The following is a 16884-nucleotide window of genomic DNA, read 5'->3' as shown; positions in this document are numbered from 1 at the left end:
TTCTAAATGGATTTCTAAATATCTTAACACCTAACGCATGCCAGGTTATAGACAATAAGGACTTGGAGCCTGGATAGTGAGAGAGACAGATGACTATATGTATGTACAGGGTGTGATGGGAGCAAACAGGAGGAGGAACTAATACAGACTAAGGGCAGGGAATAGAAAAAATTCAAGCCTCCTGCCCCAACAAGGAGAGTTAGTCTTGAATGATGAAGAGAAATAAGCCATAATAAGGAAGGCAAAGATGGAATGAGGCAAGGAAAGGGGGATTCCAGACAGAGGAAGCTGTTTGTACAAGGGTCACAAGAAGAGCCCAAGACTTACAAGAAATGTAAATTGTCCAATGTATCTAGACTATAAGTAGCGATCTACGAGAGATGAAGCTAGAAAAGTAATCTTTATGCCGAAGACCAAAGGTTGCAAACTGAAGGCTACCTGTCTGAATGCAGCCTGGAGAGATGTTTGGTTTGTCTTTACCCTGTTTTGTCTTTAGTTACTGACATTTAAAAATCAGATACTTCTTGTAAAAGTCCAGATTTCCACTTACTCTTGAAAAACAGGAAGATCTGACAATACTGGGTCCACATTCTTACATGATGACAGCTATCTGGAGCTGAATAGTTAAGTGTCCTCTTCGGCCAAGCATGCATTCTCTAACTTGTCACAGTCCCCAACTCCCATTTATATCAAACCAAAGACATTATTGTTAAGAATGAATTTAGGCTATGAAGGCAAATTGTCTAGATTTAAATTGACTCTTCTGATCTTAGGCAAGTTAAACACTCTGCTTCTATTTTTTCATCTGTTAAATGAGGATAATATCACCTGCTTTAAAGGGATTAAGTTAAATGCTAAAATAGTGATTGGCAATGGCAATCAGTAAATATCTGTTGTTATTAATATTACTATTTAAGTTACTTATTTGATATCTGTAAGCATTTGATTTATAGAATCTAGACTGGGCAATGAGAAGTAATTTTAAGCAGGATAGGGATAATATTAGATTTGAATTTTAAAATATTCACTGCTGCTTCTTAGGAGAAAGGGACTAAAACAAGACTAGAGGCAAGAACACCTATTAGCAGATAGCAAAAGTACTCTAGCATATGTCAAATTAGATGGTCTGATGGAAAGAATGGGTCGAATTAGAGAAGTATTTAGATGACAGAAATTACAGCATTTGGTAGAGCTTTGGAGGTAGAAAATAATGGTAGACTCTCATTCTACAAAGAGTAGCTAGTAGTAGTATTGACTAAAATGGAAGAGAGAGGAAGAGAGCAAGTTTGGATGGGAAGAAAATGAATTAATGTTATATATGTTGAGTTTGAGGCATGTGTAGAAATCTGCAGCTCACCAGGGAGCTGTAGACTGGAGCTAGAATATTTGGGAATCATCAAAGAACAGGTACAGATGATGCTATAGGAAAGAAGGTAAAACTGAGAAGGGGTCAGGAACCAAGGAACAACTCAAAGAATGGGAAGAGGAAGAGGTGAATGAAAAGGAGCCTTGAAAATGAGCAGAAAAATAGATACGAGGAAAACCAAGAAAGGATGGTATCATCAAAATTAAAAAAAGAGTATTTCATGACGATTAAATGTTTTAATAGAATGATAAAAATTAGAGAATTTTGTCTACTAAGCACAAAACAAAATGATTTTAACCACTAAGTCATTTACATGGCCTAGAAATATCACTCACATTTAGTTTCTTCTCATTATAAACTACATAAATTAATTCTTAATTAAAAAGAAATGATGCATTTAAAAAAATGACAATGACTTTTTAAGCATAATTTTAGCTTTTTGTTGTAGCAAACTACTAATTTTTTTTTGTTACTTTGCCTTGATTATCATCATTTTAAAAATATTTAAACTGGAAGTTTAAAGTCACAGATTAAGCTTAAGTTCTCACATTCACTCATTCATTTAAGAAATATTTATTTACTGAATACTTGCCATGTGTGAAATCAATGCATTTTAGGGACTTAGGGAAAAAACAAGGAATCACTCATTTGAGGTGTATACTAAGTCAACAGGTTGCTGTCTTCCAAGGTTACAACAGAGAGCAAAGCCCTTCACGTGTAATTATCAAAATTTAAAAAGGAGAAAAAGGAATTGGATATCTACTCTCAATCTGTTTTTTAAAAAAACCAAAAATCCACTATCAACCTACCTGTGGGTAAACAAAGGAAGATCAATATTTATTTTAAATGCCTTAAAAGCAAACAGACTTTAAACAATGGTACAGATTTTAAGTTTTATAGTGCTACTGCGTGACAGGAAAAAGGAAGCGGGTAGGGAGACAAGGCACTTTCAAGGGCTCAATAATTAAAAGCTTGCCCCTACTGATCACATAAGATAAAGAGTCTGGTAAGGTAGAAATGTTGGCCTGAGGCTCTTTAAAATGTGAATTTCTCCTTAGAATCACAAATGAAAATTATTTCTTTACTTCGTATTCTAAATTGCTGTGAGGACTGAACTAGGTAGATGCCACATCTATCTCATCACACTATTTCAGAAGATGAAGTCATCATTTTGTTGTTAGCATGCAATTCATCATTGTTAAAAATTTGCAACATTATAGTTCATGAAGCAACTTTTTAAATAGATATCACATGTAAATCTTTATCCATATTTCTGATTTTTTTTTCATCAAAATAAAGATCCTAAAACAGGAATATAGTTCAAAGGATACTGATGTCAAGCTGAGACAACAGCTTGACTCTGGAATGATATAAACAAAATCTAAGTAAACCAGATTTTCTTCAGTGGGTAAGGCATGAAAACACAAGAAATTTTCAAAAATCAGACAATTAAATATTTAGTGAGTACGCACTCTATGCAACAGTATTTGTGCTGTGTTTTGCAAGAGTAATCCAGGGAATCTATAATCTCCTGCAGAGATACAGTTATTCAACATCCATTTATTTACTGGCTTGCCTACAAGTACCAGGCTTAGTGCAGGTGATAAACAAGAAGACAAAGAGGATTGAGATGTCTGCAAAAGTTTCTTTTCCATAAACTGTTTTAGAGTTAAGGTGACATAAAATGCTCCAAGTTTCTTTTAGGACAAGATAGAGTACATATAAAATAATAAAACCCAAATGTGAAAAATCATACAAGTAAATAGGACATAATCTGAAGGCAGTATCAGACTCTTTATTCTTTTCCTAAAATTACCATGAAAAATTAACAAAACAAAACAAAAAAGGTAGCCTACTGAATGGAAGAAGATATTTGCAAACAATGTATCCAATAAGAGGTTAATATCCAAAATATACAAAGAACTCACAGAACTCATACAACTGTGGAACAATAATTAATGTGTTTCTAATATAATATTAATTCTGTTAATATCATACTAGTATGATATTAACACTAATTAAAAATAATGGGTCATCACATTTTGAATAGCTCTATGATACTACTATATCAAAATATGTATGTATGCATGTAGATAAGGTACAGGCATTAAGGCTGACAGTTTGCTCTATTTTTCACATTTTGTATCATTTTAATTTTTTAAAAACAAAGAGTGATTTCCCCATGTCTTTACCTTATTATTGACTAAAAATCTAAAAATAGACCCATAAGGGAAAAAAACTAATTCACTGTCATCTTCTTTAGATATATATGATTACAATGCTATTTACCTCAGAACATTTCCATCAGACTGAATGCTATATTTATGCCTATAATTTTTAGAATATTCATTATATATACAATATAATCTAAGAATCTAAATTATAAAGACATACCTTTGCGTAAGGGTTGTGGCATTATTAAGATCTGGATAAGCAAAAGGGATGTAACGTCATGATAAAGAATTGGAACCACAGACTGTTGCTCCTCATTTCCCAGCCTAAAAGAAAAATGCATAATCACTTTAGACAGTATTGTATCTTCCTTCTAATTCATTTTATATTTCACATATATGTCTATGCAACAGAAATCAACTTTCATAAGCAACTGAGAAATCTCAGAAGAAAAAGTTAGAGCCATATTTTTGGCCTAAAAATAAAACCTTTTAGGCTAACATATTTCCTTGACTCTGCCTAATATGAAAAAATTACATAGAAAATTAGGTCTTAGGATATATTAACTTGATTATGATTAACTTTCTGATCTCTTAGATTACAGAAATCAAACAAAGCATTAAACGGAGCTTAAGAGAATTAGTTTCACTACAAATGGGGTGGCACTTAGGACACTTGTTATGACAAACTTCATACTAAAGAAGAAATATTCATGTTATAAGAAAAACAATTCACAAACAAGTTACATTGAAAAGGCATGGTCAATATCTCATTAAAAGTTGTTTCAACTTTATGACTAATATAAAATTCAAATAAAATCTTTAACAGTTTCAAAGTTTCAAAAAAAAATAATAACCAAAGCAGAACTTAAAATACACTATAAAAGATAAAATAGTAAATCTAAGGAATGTATAGTACTATAAAACACATAGAATATATTATAAAGCAGCTCTTTTCACTCTAAAAGAATTTTTAAAACTCCTTTAGAAGTTTCAATTTTTGGTCATAGGTTTTATTTTTAATGTCAGAAAAAAGTTAATCTTAAGCTTCCAGAATTGGTTAAATTCTGAAGCTACACTTCAGACTAGACTTGGGATAAACAAGAATCGCTCAAATCTTTTATTAGGCTCCATCACTCAACAAATATATAGTGATTACTTAACTGTATGCCAGACACTGGACACATATGTGAGTAAACCAATCTCTGCTGCTGTGAAGCTTAAATAACTGCCAGAGGACGACAGCTCTTTGAATGTCTCTATTCTCTACAAATATCTCTTTAATATACTTTTCTCTCCAAAGGTAACCTTCCATTAATGCCATGAATCCTAGTATTTCTTGTCTCTTAAGTCTCTCTGGCATCTCTTCTTTACATGACCAAAGTTCTTATAAAGAAAAAAATCGAGGGGACACCATTTCCTCACCTATTACTCAAATTCCCACAGAAATGGTTTTCCGTTGATTACACAAATAGTAGCATAAAGTACAGGTTTTGTACGTTTGTAAATTAAATTGGGAGTAAATAAATAAATTAGGTATATCGTTTAAAGAATTTTTAATGATGTGGGAATTTGGTTGGTGATATTTTTAAAAAGCAGATTCTAAAACTGATACAATATGATTCAAACAGCTTTTTTTCCCATTTTTATGTATGTATGTATGTATTTATTTATTACTGGAGTGTAACTGCTTTACAATGCTGTGTTAGTTTCTGCTGTACAGTGAAGTGAATCAGCTCTGTGTACACCCACATCCCCTCCCTCCTGGACCTCCCTCCCACCTCTCCCCCACATCCCACCCATCTAGGTTGTCACAGAGCACAGAGCCGAGCTTCCTGTGCTTTATAGCATGTTCCACTAGCTATTTTACACATGGTATTTCTGTGTGTGTATGTATATATATACACACACACAGAGAGAAAAAAAGAGACTGCAAAGAAATGTCTCTCACTTTTATGAGACATTATGTTTCATTTTTATGGTTCATGAGTTCATTAAATGTAATAAACTATATATAGCAGGTAGGTTATGAGATTTTAGATTGTTTCATTTTCTTTCTCAACATTTTTGTACATTCTAAACATTGTACAATAACTACAATTTTATAATCAGGAAAAATTTACTAAAACAATAACCTGGAGCTTGTTGGCTACTAAGATAATAACAATCATCTGAGGACACAGGAATGGATCTTTCCTGGCACACAGTAAGCATATATTCTGAATGAATGAATGAATGAATGGATACACCCCACTGTAGAGAAGACAACCACAGTTTTGATTTTTTTTTTTTAATAAATTTATTTATTTATTTATTTATTTATTTATTTATTTATTTATGGCTGTGTTGGATCTTCATTGCTGCACGCAGGCTTTCTCTAGTTGCAGTGAGCAGGGGCTACTTTGAAGTGTGCAGGCTTCTCATTGCGTTGGCTTCTCTTGTTGCAGAGCACGGGCTCTAGGCACGTGGGCTTCAGTAGTTGTGGCTCACGGGCTTAGTTGCTCCGCGGCATGTGGGATTGTCCTGGACCAGGGCTCAAACCCGCGTCCCCTGCATTCTTAACCACTGTGCCACCAGGGAAGTCCCAACCACAGTTTTTTAATGTGGGGTTTAATATCATCATTGCGATAAGTATCTGTTACATGCTTAGTATTTTAAAATACGTAATTATCTCTATCGCAAAGTTTTTAGGTAATCTTTAAAATCCAGATTATAAAAACTGTACAGTACTATTAATTCCATGGATAATAAGGGGAAATGGGTGGGTTAGACTTAATAGGCCTAATTTTCCCATTTTTTTTAAACCAAAGTGATTATCAACACAATGAAATTTATAGAAAATAAGGAAATAATTTTCATGAGGATTACAGAAAAAAGTGTATATGAGAAACCTATATCATCAGACATAGAATTTTATGTTGTAAAAGGATTAAAAGTGAGAATATAGAAAAAGATACTTCCATTTTTAAAACTCTTATACAGAAATGAAACACAGATGACATAATCAACTGTAATATTACAAGTTAGTGAACTAATGAACCATAAAAATGAGAGCAAATAAGAAGGGGAAAAATAATCAACCAGATTTTCCAGAAATTCCTCAGATCTCTCCAAATCTTTCTGATTCCAGAGCCTAAGTTTTTAGCTATTACTCTATGCTTACTTAGGTTCTGGAATCAGAAAGATCTGGATTCAGATCAGCTCTATTCCTTCACAGCTGTGTGCCCCTAAAGAACATGTTAATTAACTTTTCTAAGCCTCATGTTCCTCGTATGTAAAAACTGAGACAACAATGGTGCCTAGTTTATACAGTTATGGTGATGATTAAATGAGATTATATATGCAAAGCACAAAAATGTGTAGCATGATGTAAATACTGGATAAGTGTTCGCAGCATTTACTACTATCCTACTCGTCTTAGGGCTATAAAAGGACACAACCCAGCAATCAGTAATATGGAAAGCAGAGTACCTCTGTTTGGTCTTTAAAACTTTTAATTCACCAATACTACACTTAAGAAACCTCTTGTTTGCTGAGTATCTTTAGACTCAGAGAGTTAGGCATTCTAATACTTCATCTGCACACCATCCCTGTCCTTGAGTATGCAAGTCTAGCTAGGAAAGAAAATTACTAGCTACTATCAAGAAAAGTGATTTATTTTCCTTAGCCAGAACATACAAAATACTCAGAGCTTACTAATTTTGTCTACAAACACAAACACACAGACATACAATTTTTTTTTTCTGAGAAGTAGCGGGATTTATTCATAGCCTCAAAGTATACCCCCACCAGATAATTAGTAATTACAAAGGATGAAATAATGACTTTACGGTGGAAAAACTTGGCAGATACCACATTAGCCAAATGATCAGAGTTATTAACATCAATAACATGACAAATCAGTAGCATGTGCCTCCTGATGTGACACACGAAAAAGAACACAGTATTACTTCTGCGGTATTTCTGCCAGAAGTTTATTACCTGAATCTAACCACAAGGAAATACTGGACAAAAATAAACTGAGGGGTTCTACAAAATAATTGGCCTGAGCTCTTAAAAAAAAAGTCAATGTCATGGAATACAAGGAAAAAGTCAGGAACGATTTCACACTGAAGGAAATTAAAGACACATGAAACTAAACACAAACACAATCTTGAATTTTCTTTGCACTGCATTTGCATTTCCCAGGATATTACTGAAATAACTGGCAAAATCCGAATAGGTTCTGCATGAGGTAGGAGTCAATATTAATTACTTCTCATATAAATATCCAACTAACCCAGCTCCATTCACTATAAAGACTGTGCTTCCCCAACTGCTCCACAGTTCCATCTATGCTATAAATCCAATATCCACATATGCATGGATCTGGTATGTTTTGTTTTATTTTAACAAGCAAATACAAATTTATTTCTCATCTCCCCTTGATTACACAAGTGGTAGCATAAAGTACAGATTTAGTGCTCCTGAATTTGTTTTTCTTTTAATATTGTATCTGAATGGAGATCTTTCTATATCAGTAAGCAAAGCACTTTCGCAACTTTTCTTCCGTTTCTCTCTCTCCTCTCTCTTCGCGTACATGTCTTAATTTACTTATGTAGGGAAGGCAAAGCAGTAGGATATTTGATCTCTATATGGCAAAAAATAAGATTGAATCTATTCCTTATGCCATACATTATGAAAAATTCCAAATAGATTAGAGATCTAACTGTAAAAACTGAAGCCACAGAAATAGAAGAATCATATATCTGATAAAAGGTTAATATCCAAACTACATAAAGAACTCATACAACTCAATAGCAAAAAACAATCCAATTAAAAAATGGGCAGAGAATCTGAGTAGATATTTTGGTAAAGACATACAGATGATGACCAAGTGCATGAAAAGGTGCTCAACATCACTAATCACCAGGGAAATGCAAATCAAAACAACAATGAGATACCACCTCACACCTGTCAGAATGGCTATCATCAAAATGAAAATAAACAACAAATGCTGGTGAGGATGGGGAGAAAAGGAAAGAAACTCTGGTGCACTGTTGGTGGGACTGTAAATTGGTGAAGGCACTATGAAAAACAATACAGAGGTTCCTCAAAAAATTTAAAAAACAGAACTACTGTATGATCTATCAATTCTACTTCTGGGTGTTTATCTGAAGGAAAGGAAAACACTAACTCAGAAAGATATATGCACCCCCATGTTCACTGCAGCATTATTTACAATAGCCAAGACATGGAAACAACTTAAATGTCCATTAATGAGTGAATGCATAAAGAAATTGTGGCATATATATTCCATGGAATATTATTCAGCCATAAAAAAGGAAATCCTGCCATTGGTGACAACATGGATGGACCCTGAGGGCATTATGTTAAGTGAAGTAAGTCAGACAGAGAAAAACAAATACCATAAGATCTCACTTACATGTGGTATCTTAGAAAAAAACAAAGAAACTCCTCATAGATACAAAGAACAGACTGGTGATTGCAGACAGGGGTGGGGGATGGAGGACGGGGATGGGTGAAGACGGTCAAAAGGTACAAACTTCCAGTTATGTAATGTACATATAGGGATGTGATGAGCAGCATGGTGACTATAGTTAATGACATTGTATTGTATATCTGAAAGTTGCTAAGAGAGTAAATCTTAAAAGTTCTCATCACAAGAAAAAAGTGAATGAATCAATCCTTTTATAACCAGGTAGTGGGAAAAGACCTGAGTCAAAATGGATCGAGTTCCAGAATTAATTAAAAAAAAAAGATTAATAAATATGACTATATTAAAAATAAAATTTTGCATGGCAAAAAAAAATCATACACACAAAAAAAAGACATTAGACAATCTGGTGAAATATATTTGCAACTTATCACACAAAGGACTAATATCCATAATCCATAAACATATTTTTTAAATAAAGAAGAAAAAGACCAACAACTAGATTTAGGGAGTTCACAAAAAGAAATGCAAATGGACAGAAATGAAAGACATGTATCTCTGAATTTACTTCATTATATAGTTTTTACTTTGGAAAAAATATGTTTTACATAATTAAAATTTAAAAATCAAGGGAAAAATGGCAATCTTTTCAGAGTTAATAACATTCCATAGTTTGTTTTATTATTATTAAACAAAAATAGAATTATAACAATGATTTTGAAAATTTTGCTTTAATATATCTTTTTTTTGCCTTTTAAAAAAATTTTTATTTTATATTGGAGTATAGTTGATTTACAATGTTGTGTTAGTTTCAGGTGTACAGCAAAGTGATTCAGTTATACATATACATATATCTATTCTTTTTCAGATTCTTTTCCCATATAGGTTATTACAGAATACTGAGTAGAGTTCCCTGTGCTATACAGTAGGTCCTTGTTGATTATCTATTTTATATATAGTAATGTGTATATGTTAATCCCAAACTTCTAATTTATTCCCCCCCCCCTTTAAATGTATCTTATCGATCTTTCCAGCATATACAAACCTACGTTCTATTCTACAGCTGGGCACTATTGCTTTAAATATTGAGGGGGAAAAAAGAAAACAAATTAGCCTGACTATAAATCAAGCTGATAGCATAACCACACAAGAAAAAGTTACTTCAAATGACTTAGAAATTAGTATTTTGTCTGTACATCCCTAGTGGTATATATTCTAAGGACAAAAAGAAATTATAATTAGTACTAATATTGGTATTAAAAAAATAATTGTAGTTATACTGTAGGTTATGCAAATAGTAATACTGTTATTAGTATCACTAGGAACCAAGATTTCCAGAATAAGAGAAAAAAGATGTAAATAACAAAAAAGTTAAGAAACAAAATATAACCTTACAATCTTATGTGTGAATTGCAAACACCAGTAAGAACTCAAGATCTTTCTCCTTAAAAAAATATTTCCTAATCCTGTCCACTGGAATGGCCTATAAGCAATAATAGCACAGTAGCTATGGATACCCCTTAGCACCCAGATTGTGTTGTCTAAATACCATTTCCCATTAAAAGGAACTACATGGAGAAATGGCTGATTCCAGGTACAGAGTGGAAAATGTACAAAATAAACCCACGTCAACTTACTGTGTCAGAAAGCAAAGGCATTATCAAAGACTACTTTGATCATGTTGAAGTACAATAGCCAACCTAAAGGGATTCGCACTAACCTAAAAGGAAGCAATTTGCATTGAAAAGAATGTCTGAAATGGGGCTTCCCTGGTGGCGCAGTGGTTAAGAATCCACCTGCCAATGCAAGGGGACACGGGTTTGAGTCCTGGTCCGGGAAGATCCCACACACGGCGGAGCAACTAAGCCCGTGCGCCACAACTACTGAGCCTGCACTCTAGAGCCCACGAGCCACAACTACTGAGCCCACACGCCACAGTTACTGAAGCCCGTGTGCCCTACAGCCCATGCTCCGCAACAAGAGGAGCCACCACGATGAGAAGCCCGCGCACCACAACGAAGAGTAGCCCCTGCTCACCGCAACTAGAGAAAGCCCGCTCACAGCAACGAAGACCCAACACAGCCAAAAATAAAGAAAGGAAAAGAAAAAGAAAAAAAATTTTAAAGAAAAGAATGTCTGAAATGGAGTGAAACACATCAAGTATGTAAAAATCCATGAGATCATAATAACCACAACTTATCAGTCACCACTGGAAGTTGCTAGGGTATCAACTCATTTCTTTGAAGATTTACAAATAGGGAAGAATTAAGCATTCATCTTGCCAAACTATGTTTCAGGGTAACCAAACAGCTGATACTGGGAAAGTTTTTCTTTATAAAAACAACCTAGCTAATAAATCATAAGGAAAATTTTTTGTGGTTTTTTAAAATCACTATTTCTCAGTACCTAATGAAATACTGGATTTAGGCAAGAATAATCACAGGTTTCAAAAATCATTAGGTGAAAGGCTATGGGGAACTTTACAATGACAGGATCAGTCTATGGTTACCTGAACCCACTGATCAATTCTGACATAAAAAGAAAGACTACCAGCCATTATGTGCCTCTATCTGAATATTCTGTCTGCATAAAAACCAATGAAATTCTTTAAAAGACTTTCTCACTTAGTAGGAATTTTTAGGCAATTTTTACAGAAAGTATAATGGTAAACTGTTTTCAGTTTTTATTATATATTTCTGTGTTTCATAAGGAAAATTCACATATTTATAAAGAACTTCAATCCTATTTTTATACTTAACTATTTTTCAAAAACAGTTTTAATTGATTTTAATCTTTCAATAATACTTACTGTGAATTCATCTCTTCTAGTAACTGTGTGAGCTTTCTCCAAGGATTATACTCAGAATCAATGCTGTAAAGCCGCATGTGCAAGGCTAATACATGGAACAGTTGATCTAAAAAAATTGAAGAAAAGGTAATTAGAAGGTTCACAAAATTTGTCCAGAACAATATTCAGGCAAAATTTCTAGCTAATTTATAAGGAAATGTTTCCTATCCTTATAATTATAATTCACCAAGTTTAAGTACCAACTACTTCATGCTCTCTTTTAAGGTAAACTCTGAAATATATATCCAAATAAATTGTACTAGAATTTGGACTGTCCTTATGCTCAATCTTTTTTTTTTTTTTAATTTTAATACATAGATAAGCTTCTTTTTTTTTAATTTTAATTTATTTATTTATTTTAGTTTTTGGCTGTGTTGGGTCTTCGTTTCTGTGCGAGGGCTTTCTCTAGTTGCGGCAAGCGGGGGCCGCTCTTCATCGCGGTGCGCGGGTCTCTCACTATCGCGGCCTCTCTTGTTGTGGAGCACAGGCTCCAGACGCGCAGGCTCAGCAGTTGTGGCTCACGGGCCCAGTTGCTCCGCGGCATGTGGGATCTTCCCAGACCAGGGCTCGAACCCGTGTCCCCTGCATTGGCAGGCAGATTCTCAACCACTGCGCCACGAGGGAAGCCCTTATGCTCAATCTTAATACAGGAATGGTTTGTTTTCTTCATCTCCTGTCAGAGACCTACTTTTCCTTGGCTTTATGCTTCAGGCTTGGTAACTTGTACTTCTCACTATTGTGATCTCCTATCCAAAATTCACTATTATCTTCAATACCCTACTCTGAGTAATATGGACAATAACTTCCATATAAACCACTGTTAGGTAAATATCTTTCTTTACCTAATATTTTCTCCTAAGTATTCATTAGATTTAATTGTGACTTCATCATCTTTTGATTCAACATTAAGAAAAAATAATGGAAATAAGATTATTTAAGAGGATTATTCTGGCTATTTTCATTTCTTCTACCTAAACCATGATAATACTCTACCAGTCTTAGCTTTCAACAAAATTCTGCTATGGCATTTAGAAAGAAAATTTTGTTTAAAATTTTTTAATTATTTGGGAAAAAAATCCTAAATTCTGCTTTCATATCACATGTCCATTTTCTGGTATAAATGACAAGGACTGGACTAAATTATTCTGCTGCTATTACTCAAAATATTTGAATTAAAATGAATCAAAATTCACTTTCTAGAAAGTTAGATAATACTTTTTTGACATGTGATTAAAATTAATTCTTAAAACCAGAAAGAAAAAAGCCAAATGACACAAACATATTGTTGTCACCCTGTAAATTAAAATATTCAAAACTAAACAACATTTTGTTTCTCTGAGCAACTGACTTGGAAATTAACTATACTTGAGAATAACTTGAGATCCATCACTACGAGGAGGAGGAGGAGGAGGAGGAGGAGTAATATTAGTGGTGATAGTAGCTTGGGGAAGTTATTTGTAAGACATGAGAGCTATAAGATGAACAAAATAAATGTTCCACTCTGTGGGGCAGGGTAGAGGAAATGGGAGGTGGGCAGGGGAGCTGAACCTGACTAACACTCTGTACATACAACTGTTTCAATCTGGTGTCTCTATAACAAACAGAAGAATCTAAATACCATATCCTGCTTCACCTTCTGTCTATAAGTCAATGTATAGTCTAAATCCTCTTAAAATTTCTTCATCCTATTAATGGTTAACACTAGCTGAGTATTTATTAGTGCCAAGCACTACTTAATAATCACTTTATATGGATTATCTCAATTTATTTTCACAAAAATTCTACCAGGTAGGTAACACTGTTATGCCCAGTTTTGAGACAAGTTTCCCAAATTTTCAGTTTTTCTAGTAATCTGGTTCCATTGATAACACTAAGAACAAGAGACATTTTTAGCAGAGAAATAACATGATGAAAAATATATTGGTCATTTTAATTTTATTTCAATTCAATTACACATAAGAGACTTTTTATGAAGTATATAATTTATAACTTTTAAAAAAGTGTCTAAATCCTAAAAATGTTTCAAAAAAAATAAATTCCTCTAGCAGAAAATATTAAGATTAACTCAAGTTGCAAGTTGAGGAGTTTTGCATTCTTCTTATATAGGTTTTAAGTGAATCAAAGGGCTCTCTTTAATATCTCCTTTCAAGATGAAAGTCAATTAACTTGGAGTTTTGATTTAATCAAAAGCATAGACATTGCAATTTTACTAACCTGTTTTGCACTGAAACCATGGCCAGCATAAAAGTAATGTTGTAATCTGCCTACTTTCTTAGCCTTTACCATAATTAAAGAAATACAAATGTTAGAAGAAAACTTTTTTATCTTCTTACATTGCCTCATTCTACACATGAGGAAATAGGCCCAGAGAAAGGAAGTACCTTGCCAGGTCACCCTAATATTTATTGGAAAAGCTAAGAACAGAATTCAAGATTTCCTACTTGTTAGTTATTTCTACCATTCCAGTTCTCCTTGGGGTTTTTATGATTAAAAGAAAAGTATAAAATTCCTTTTGTAACACACACACCCCTTTCCATTCCTATGAAAAACTGAGACTGTAACCCTGCAGCATCTTCTAAAGCTATAATACAATAAATAACAAGAGTCTTTGGTATTAGTTTTAACTAGAACTGAAGGATGATAACATATCTAATGAGGTACATCTACCTTTCAAAAACAATCCTGGAAACTGCAGATAACTTCAACAGGAAACAGAATAAGCCAAATAACAATCAATGCTTTTCACTATGTTTATATAATTCACTGTGTTTTTAAAATTTAGTCTGAGACCTATCAGTAAGAATGAACTCTAATATTTATTTAGCAACAAAAATATCTTTGAGGGAATTCCCTGGCGGTCCAGTAGTTAGGACACTGTGCTCTCACTGCCAAGGGCCCGGGTTTGATCCCTGGTCGGGGAACCAAGATCCTGCATGACATGTGGGACGGCCAAAAAAATAAAAAATGATAATAATAAAATAAATACCATTCTCTAATAAAGGAATCAGGGCTTTAAAAAAAATCTTCTATAGTAAACACATATTGACAGTAGCAGACATAGGATGAAGAGAACCTTTGATCATATCAAAAAGTTAAAGACTAAAAAATAATAGAAAAATGTATTAAACACCAACTATGTTCATGACATTTTAAAAGTTGAAAAGCAATTATACCAAGAAAGCACATTATTAAAATTTTGAATAATAACAGCAAAAGAAATAGATAACTTTTTTTGGAATGACAGATTTTACAGTTCTAAAGTTTAGACCTACATTTATAAAAGGGTTTAGAAATGAGAAACATCATTAACTTATAGGTGTGCTGTGATTTCAATAAACAGGCACCACTGCCTAGTAGGACCCAGGAAGTCCTGGCTTTGAATCCAAGCTCTGTACTAGCCATGTGTCCTTGGGCAAATTACCTTATTTTTATTATCTGCAAAACGGGGATAATACCAACTTTCTGGGCTGTTTTAAGTGATAGTAGTTATGGTAATAGCATACATCTGTAGCATGTAGACAGTGTTTATATACATGTACATACATATATAGTTTCTAAGGATAAATTCCAAAAAAATAAATTTAATACTTATAAATGAGATAATACAGCTAAATTAGAGATTATGACTACATTAGACACATTAGGTCTCCACATAAAACTACCACTTTATACAAAATATTAACATATATTTTTAACCTCTTCTCTCTCCTCCCCTGAACTTTTGGTACCACTCTTCCTTGGTTCTCCCCCAGCTTCTTCTCAATTACTTGTAAGTGTTCTTCTTCCTCTACTGAACTCTAAAAGGTGGCACTCTCCATAAGAAAGGAAAAGGGATCCCTTTTAAGCCCTCTTTCCCTCTCATTCTGCACACGCTACTTCACATAAGCTCAACTTCCACTTCTACCTGTAAGTTTACAATTCACAAATTTTTCTAGCACTTCAGATGTTTGACAGGCACCGCAAAGATCAATATATCCAAAACTAAATTGATTATATAGCCCAGCCTAGCTCCAATATTCATTTCCTCTTATAATTCCATCTGAGTGAATGACATCACTGCCCATACAAACATCCAAGGAAAAACTTGGGAGTCATCTCCCACATTCTTGCCCTCCGTAGCCAGTTGATTACCCATCCTATTGGTTCTGCCTCCTATGACCCCTCTTCTACTCTACTCCACCCCTACATCACTTCTCAATTAGATTACTCAACAATGTCCTCATTCAGTTTTACGTCTTTTGTTTCACCCCCTTCCAATTCCTGTAAACAGGAAATCTATATTCATATTATCTCATAAATGGTTGGTGAACCACTGAAAGAACAGGCATAGAAAGCGCTTCATGAGATAACCCCTATCTTCTTTTTCTGGTTTATTACTTAACCTTCTTTCCTCCCTTTACTTTAGCAACTATTCCCTAATGTGTCATATTGTCTCACTCTGTCTTTGCAAGATGTTCTCTCAGCCTAGAATAGCATCTTCTTGTTCTCCAGGCAAACCTGATTCATCTTTCAAGAGCCAGTTCAAGTGCTCCTCTGTAAATTTTTCTCTAATACCACACCTGAGACAGATGTGATCATCCCTTGCTTTACGCATTCTCTACACTTGAGTTACCTTTATTTTAGCACTTCTAATACAGCCCTGTAATTATTTTTCACATTTTCCTCTCCTATGAGACGGTGAAATCTCCCTGAAAAAGACAATTGTTTCTTTTCCTCTTTGTACTTCCCAGGCTAGCACAGTGCTTGACATTTAATAGGATTTTTTTTTAAGCATGCTGAATATTGTATGAATATGTCAACAATCCTATTTTTTAAAATCATACAATATAAGCCTAAAATTCATGATGGATTTATACTCTTCCTTTTCTGCTGTAATGACACACTGGCTTAGTAACCAAGAAAGAGGCCAATTAACTAGCCCTAATTTCACTGCCCCAAAGAGAGTGACCTCTCAACTCTAACTACTAAAGTAGTGCTTGACTTACTTGCTCCCACTATCTTCTTCCCCATGTTGGTTGCCGTGACAACTCACCTGGGACAATGAACTCTATTTTCTGCAATA

General features: G+C 33.9%; 1 protein-coding gene across 6 annotated transcripts in view; it reads right to left on the bottom strand.

Moving 5' to 3' along the window:
- UBR3 (ubiquitin protein ligase E3 component n-recognin 3) overlaps nt 1–16884 on the bottom strand; it is a 246998-nt gene that overhangs the window by 38474 nt on the left and 191640 nt on the right. For all 6 annotated transcript variants that reach the window (XM_057551190.1, XM_028166733.2, XM_007183256.2 and 3 more), the window contains 2 exons: nt 11784–11889; nt 3761–3864 (listed from right to left, as the gene is read on the bottom strand). In XM_057551190.1, coding sequence (XP_057407173.1) covers nt 3761–3864; nt 11784–11889 — 210 coding nt within the window. The remainder of the gene's footprint in view (nt 1–3760; nt 3865–11783; nt 11890–16884) is intronic.

This window comes from Balaenoptera acutorostrata, chromosome 8, assembly GCF_949987535.1.
Source record: "Balaenoptera acutorostrata chromosome 8, mBalAcu1.1, whole genome shotgun sequence".
NCBI lineage: Eukaryota > Metazoa > Chordata > Mammalia > Artiodactyla > Balaenopteridae > Balaenoptera > Balaenoptera acutorostrata.
The sequence above is the reverse complement of the archived record's forward strand: the minus strand, read 5'-3'. Positions and strand labels throughout refer to the sequence as shown.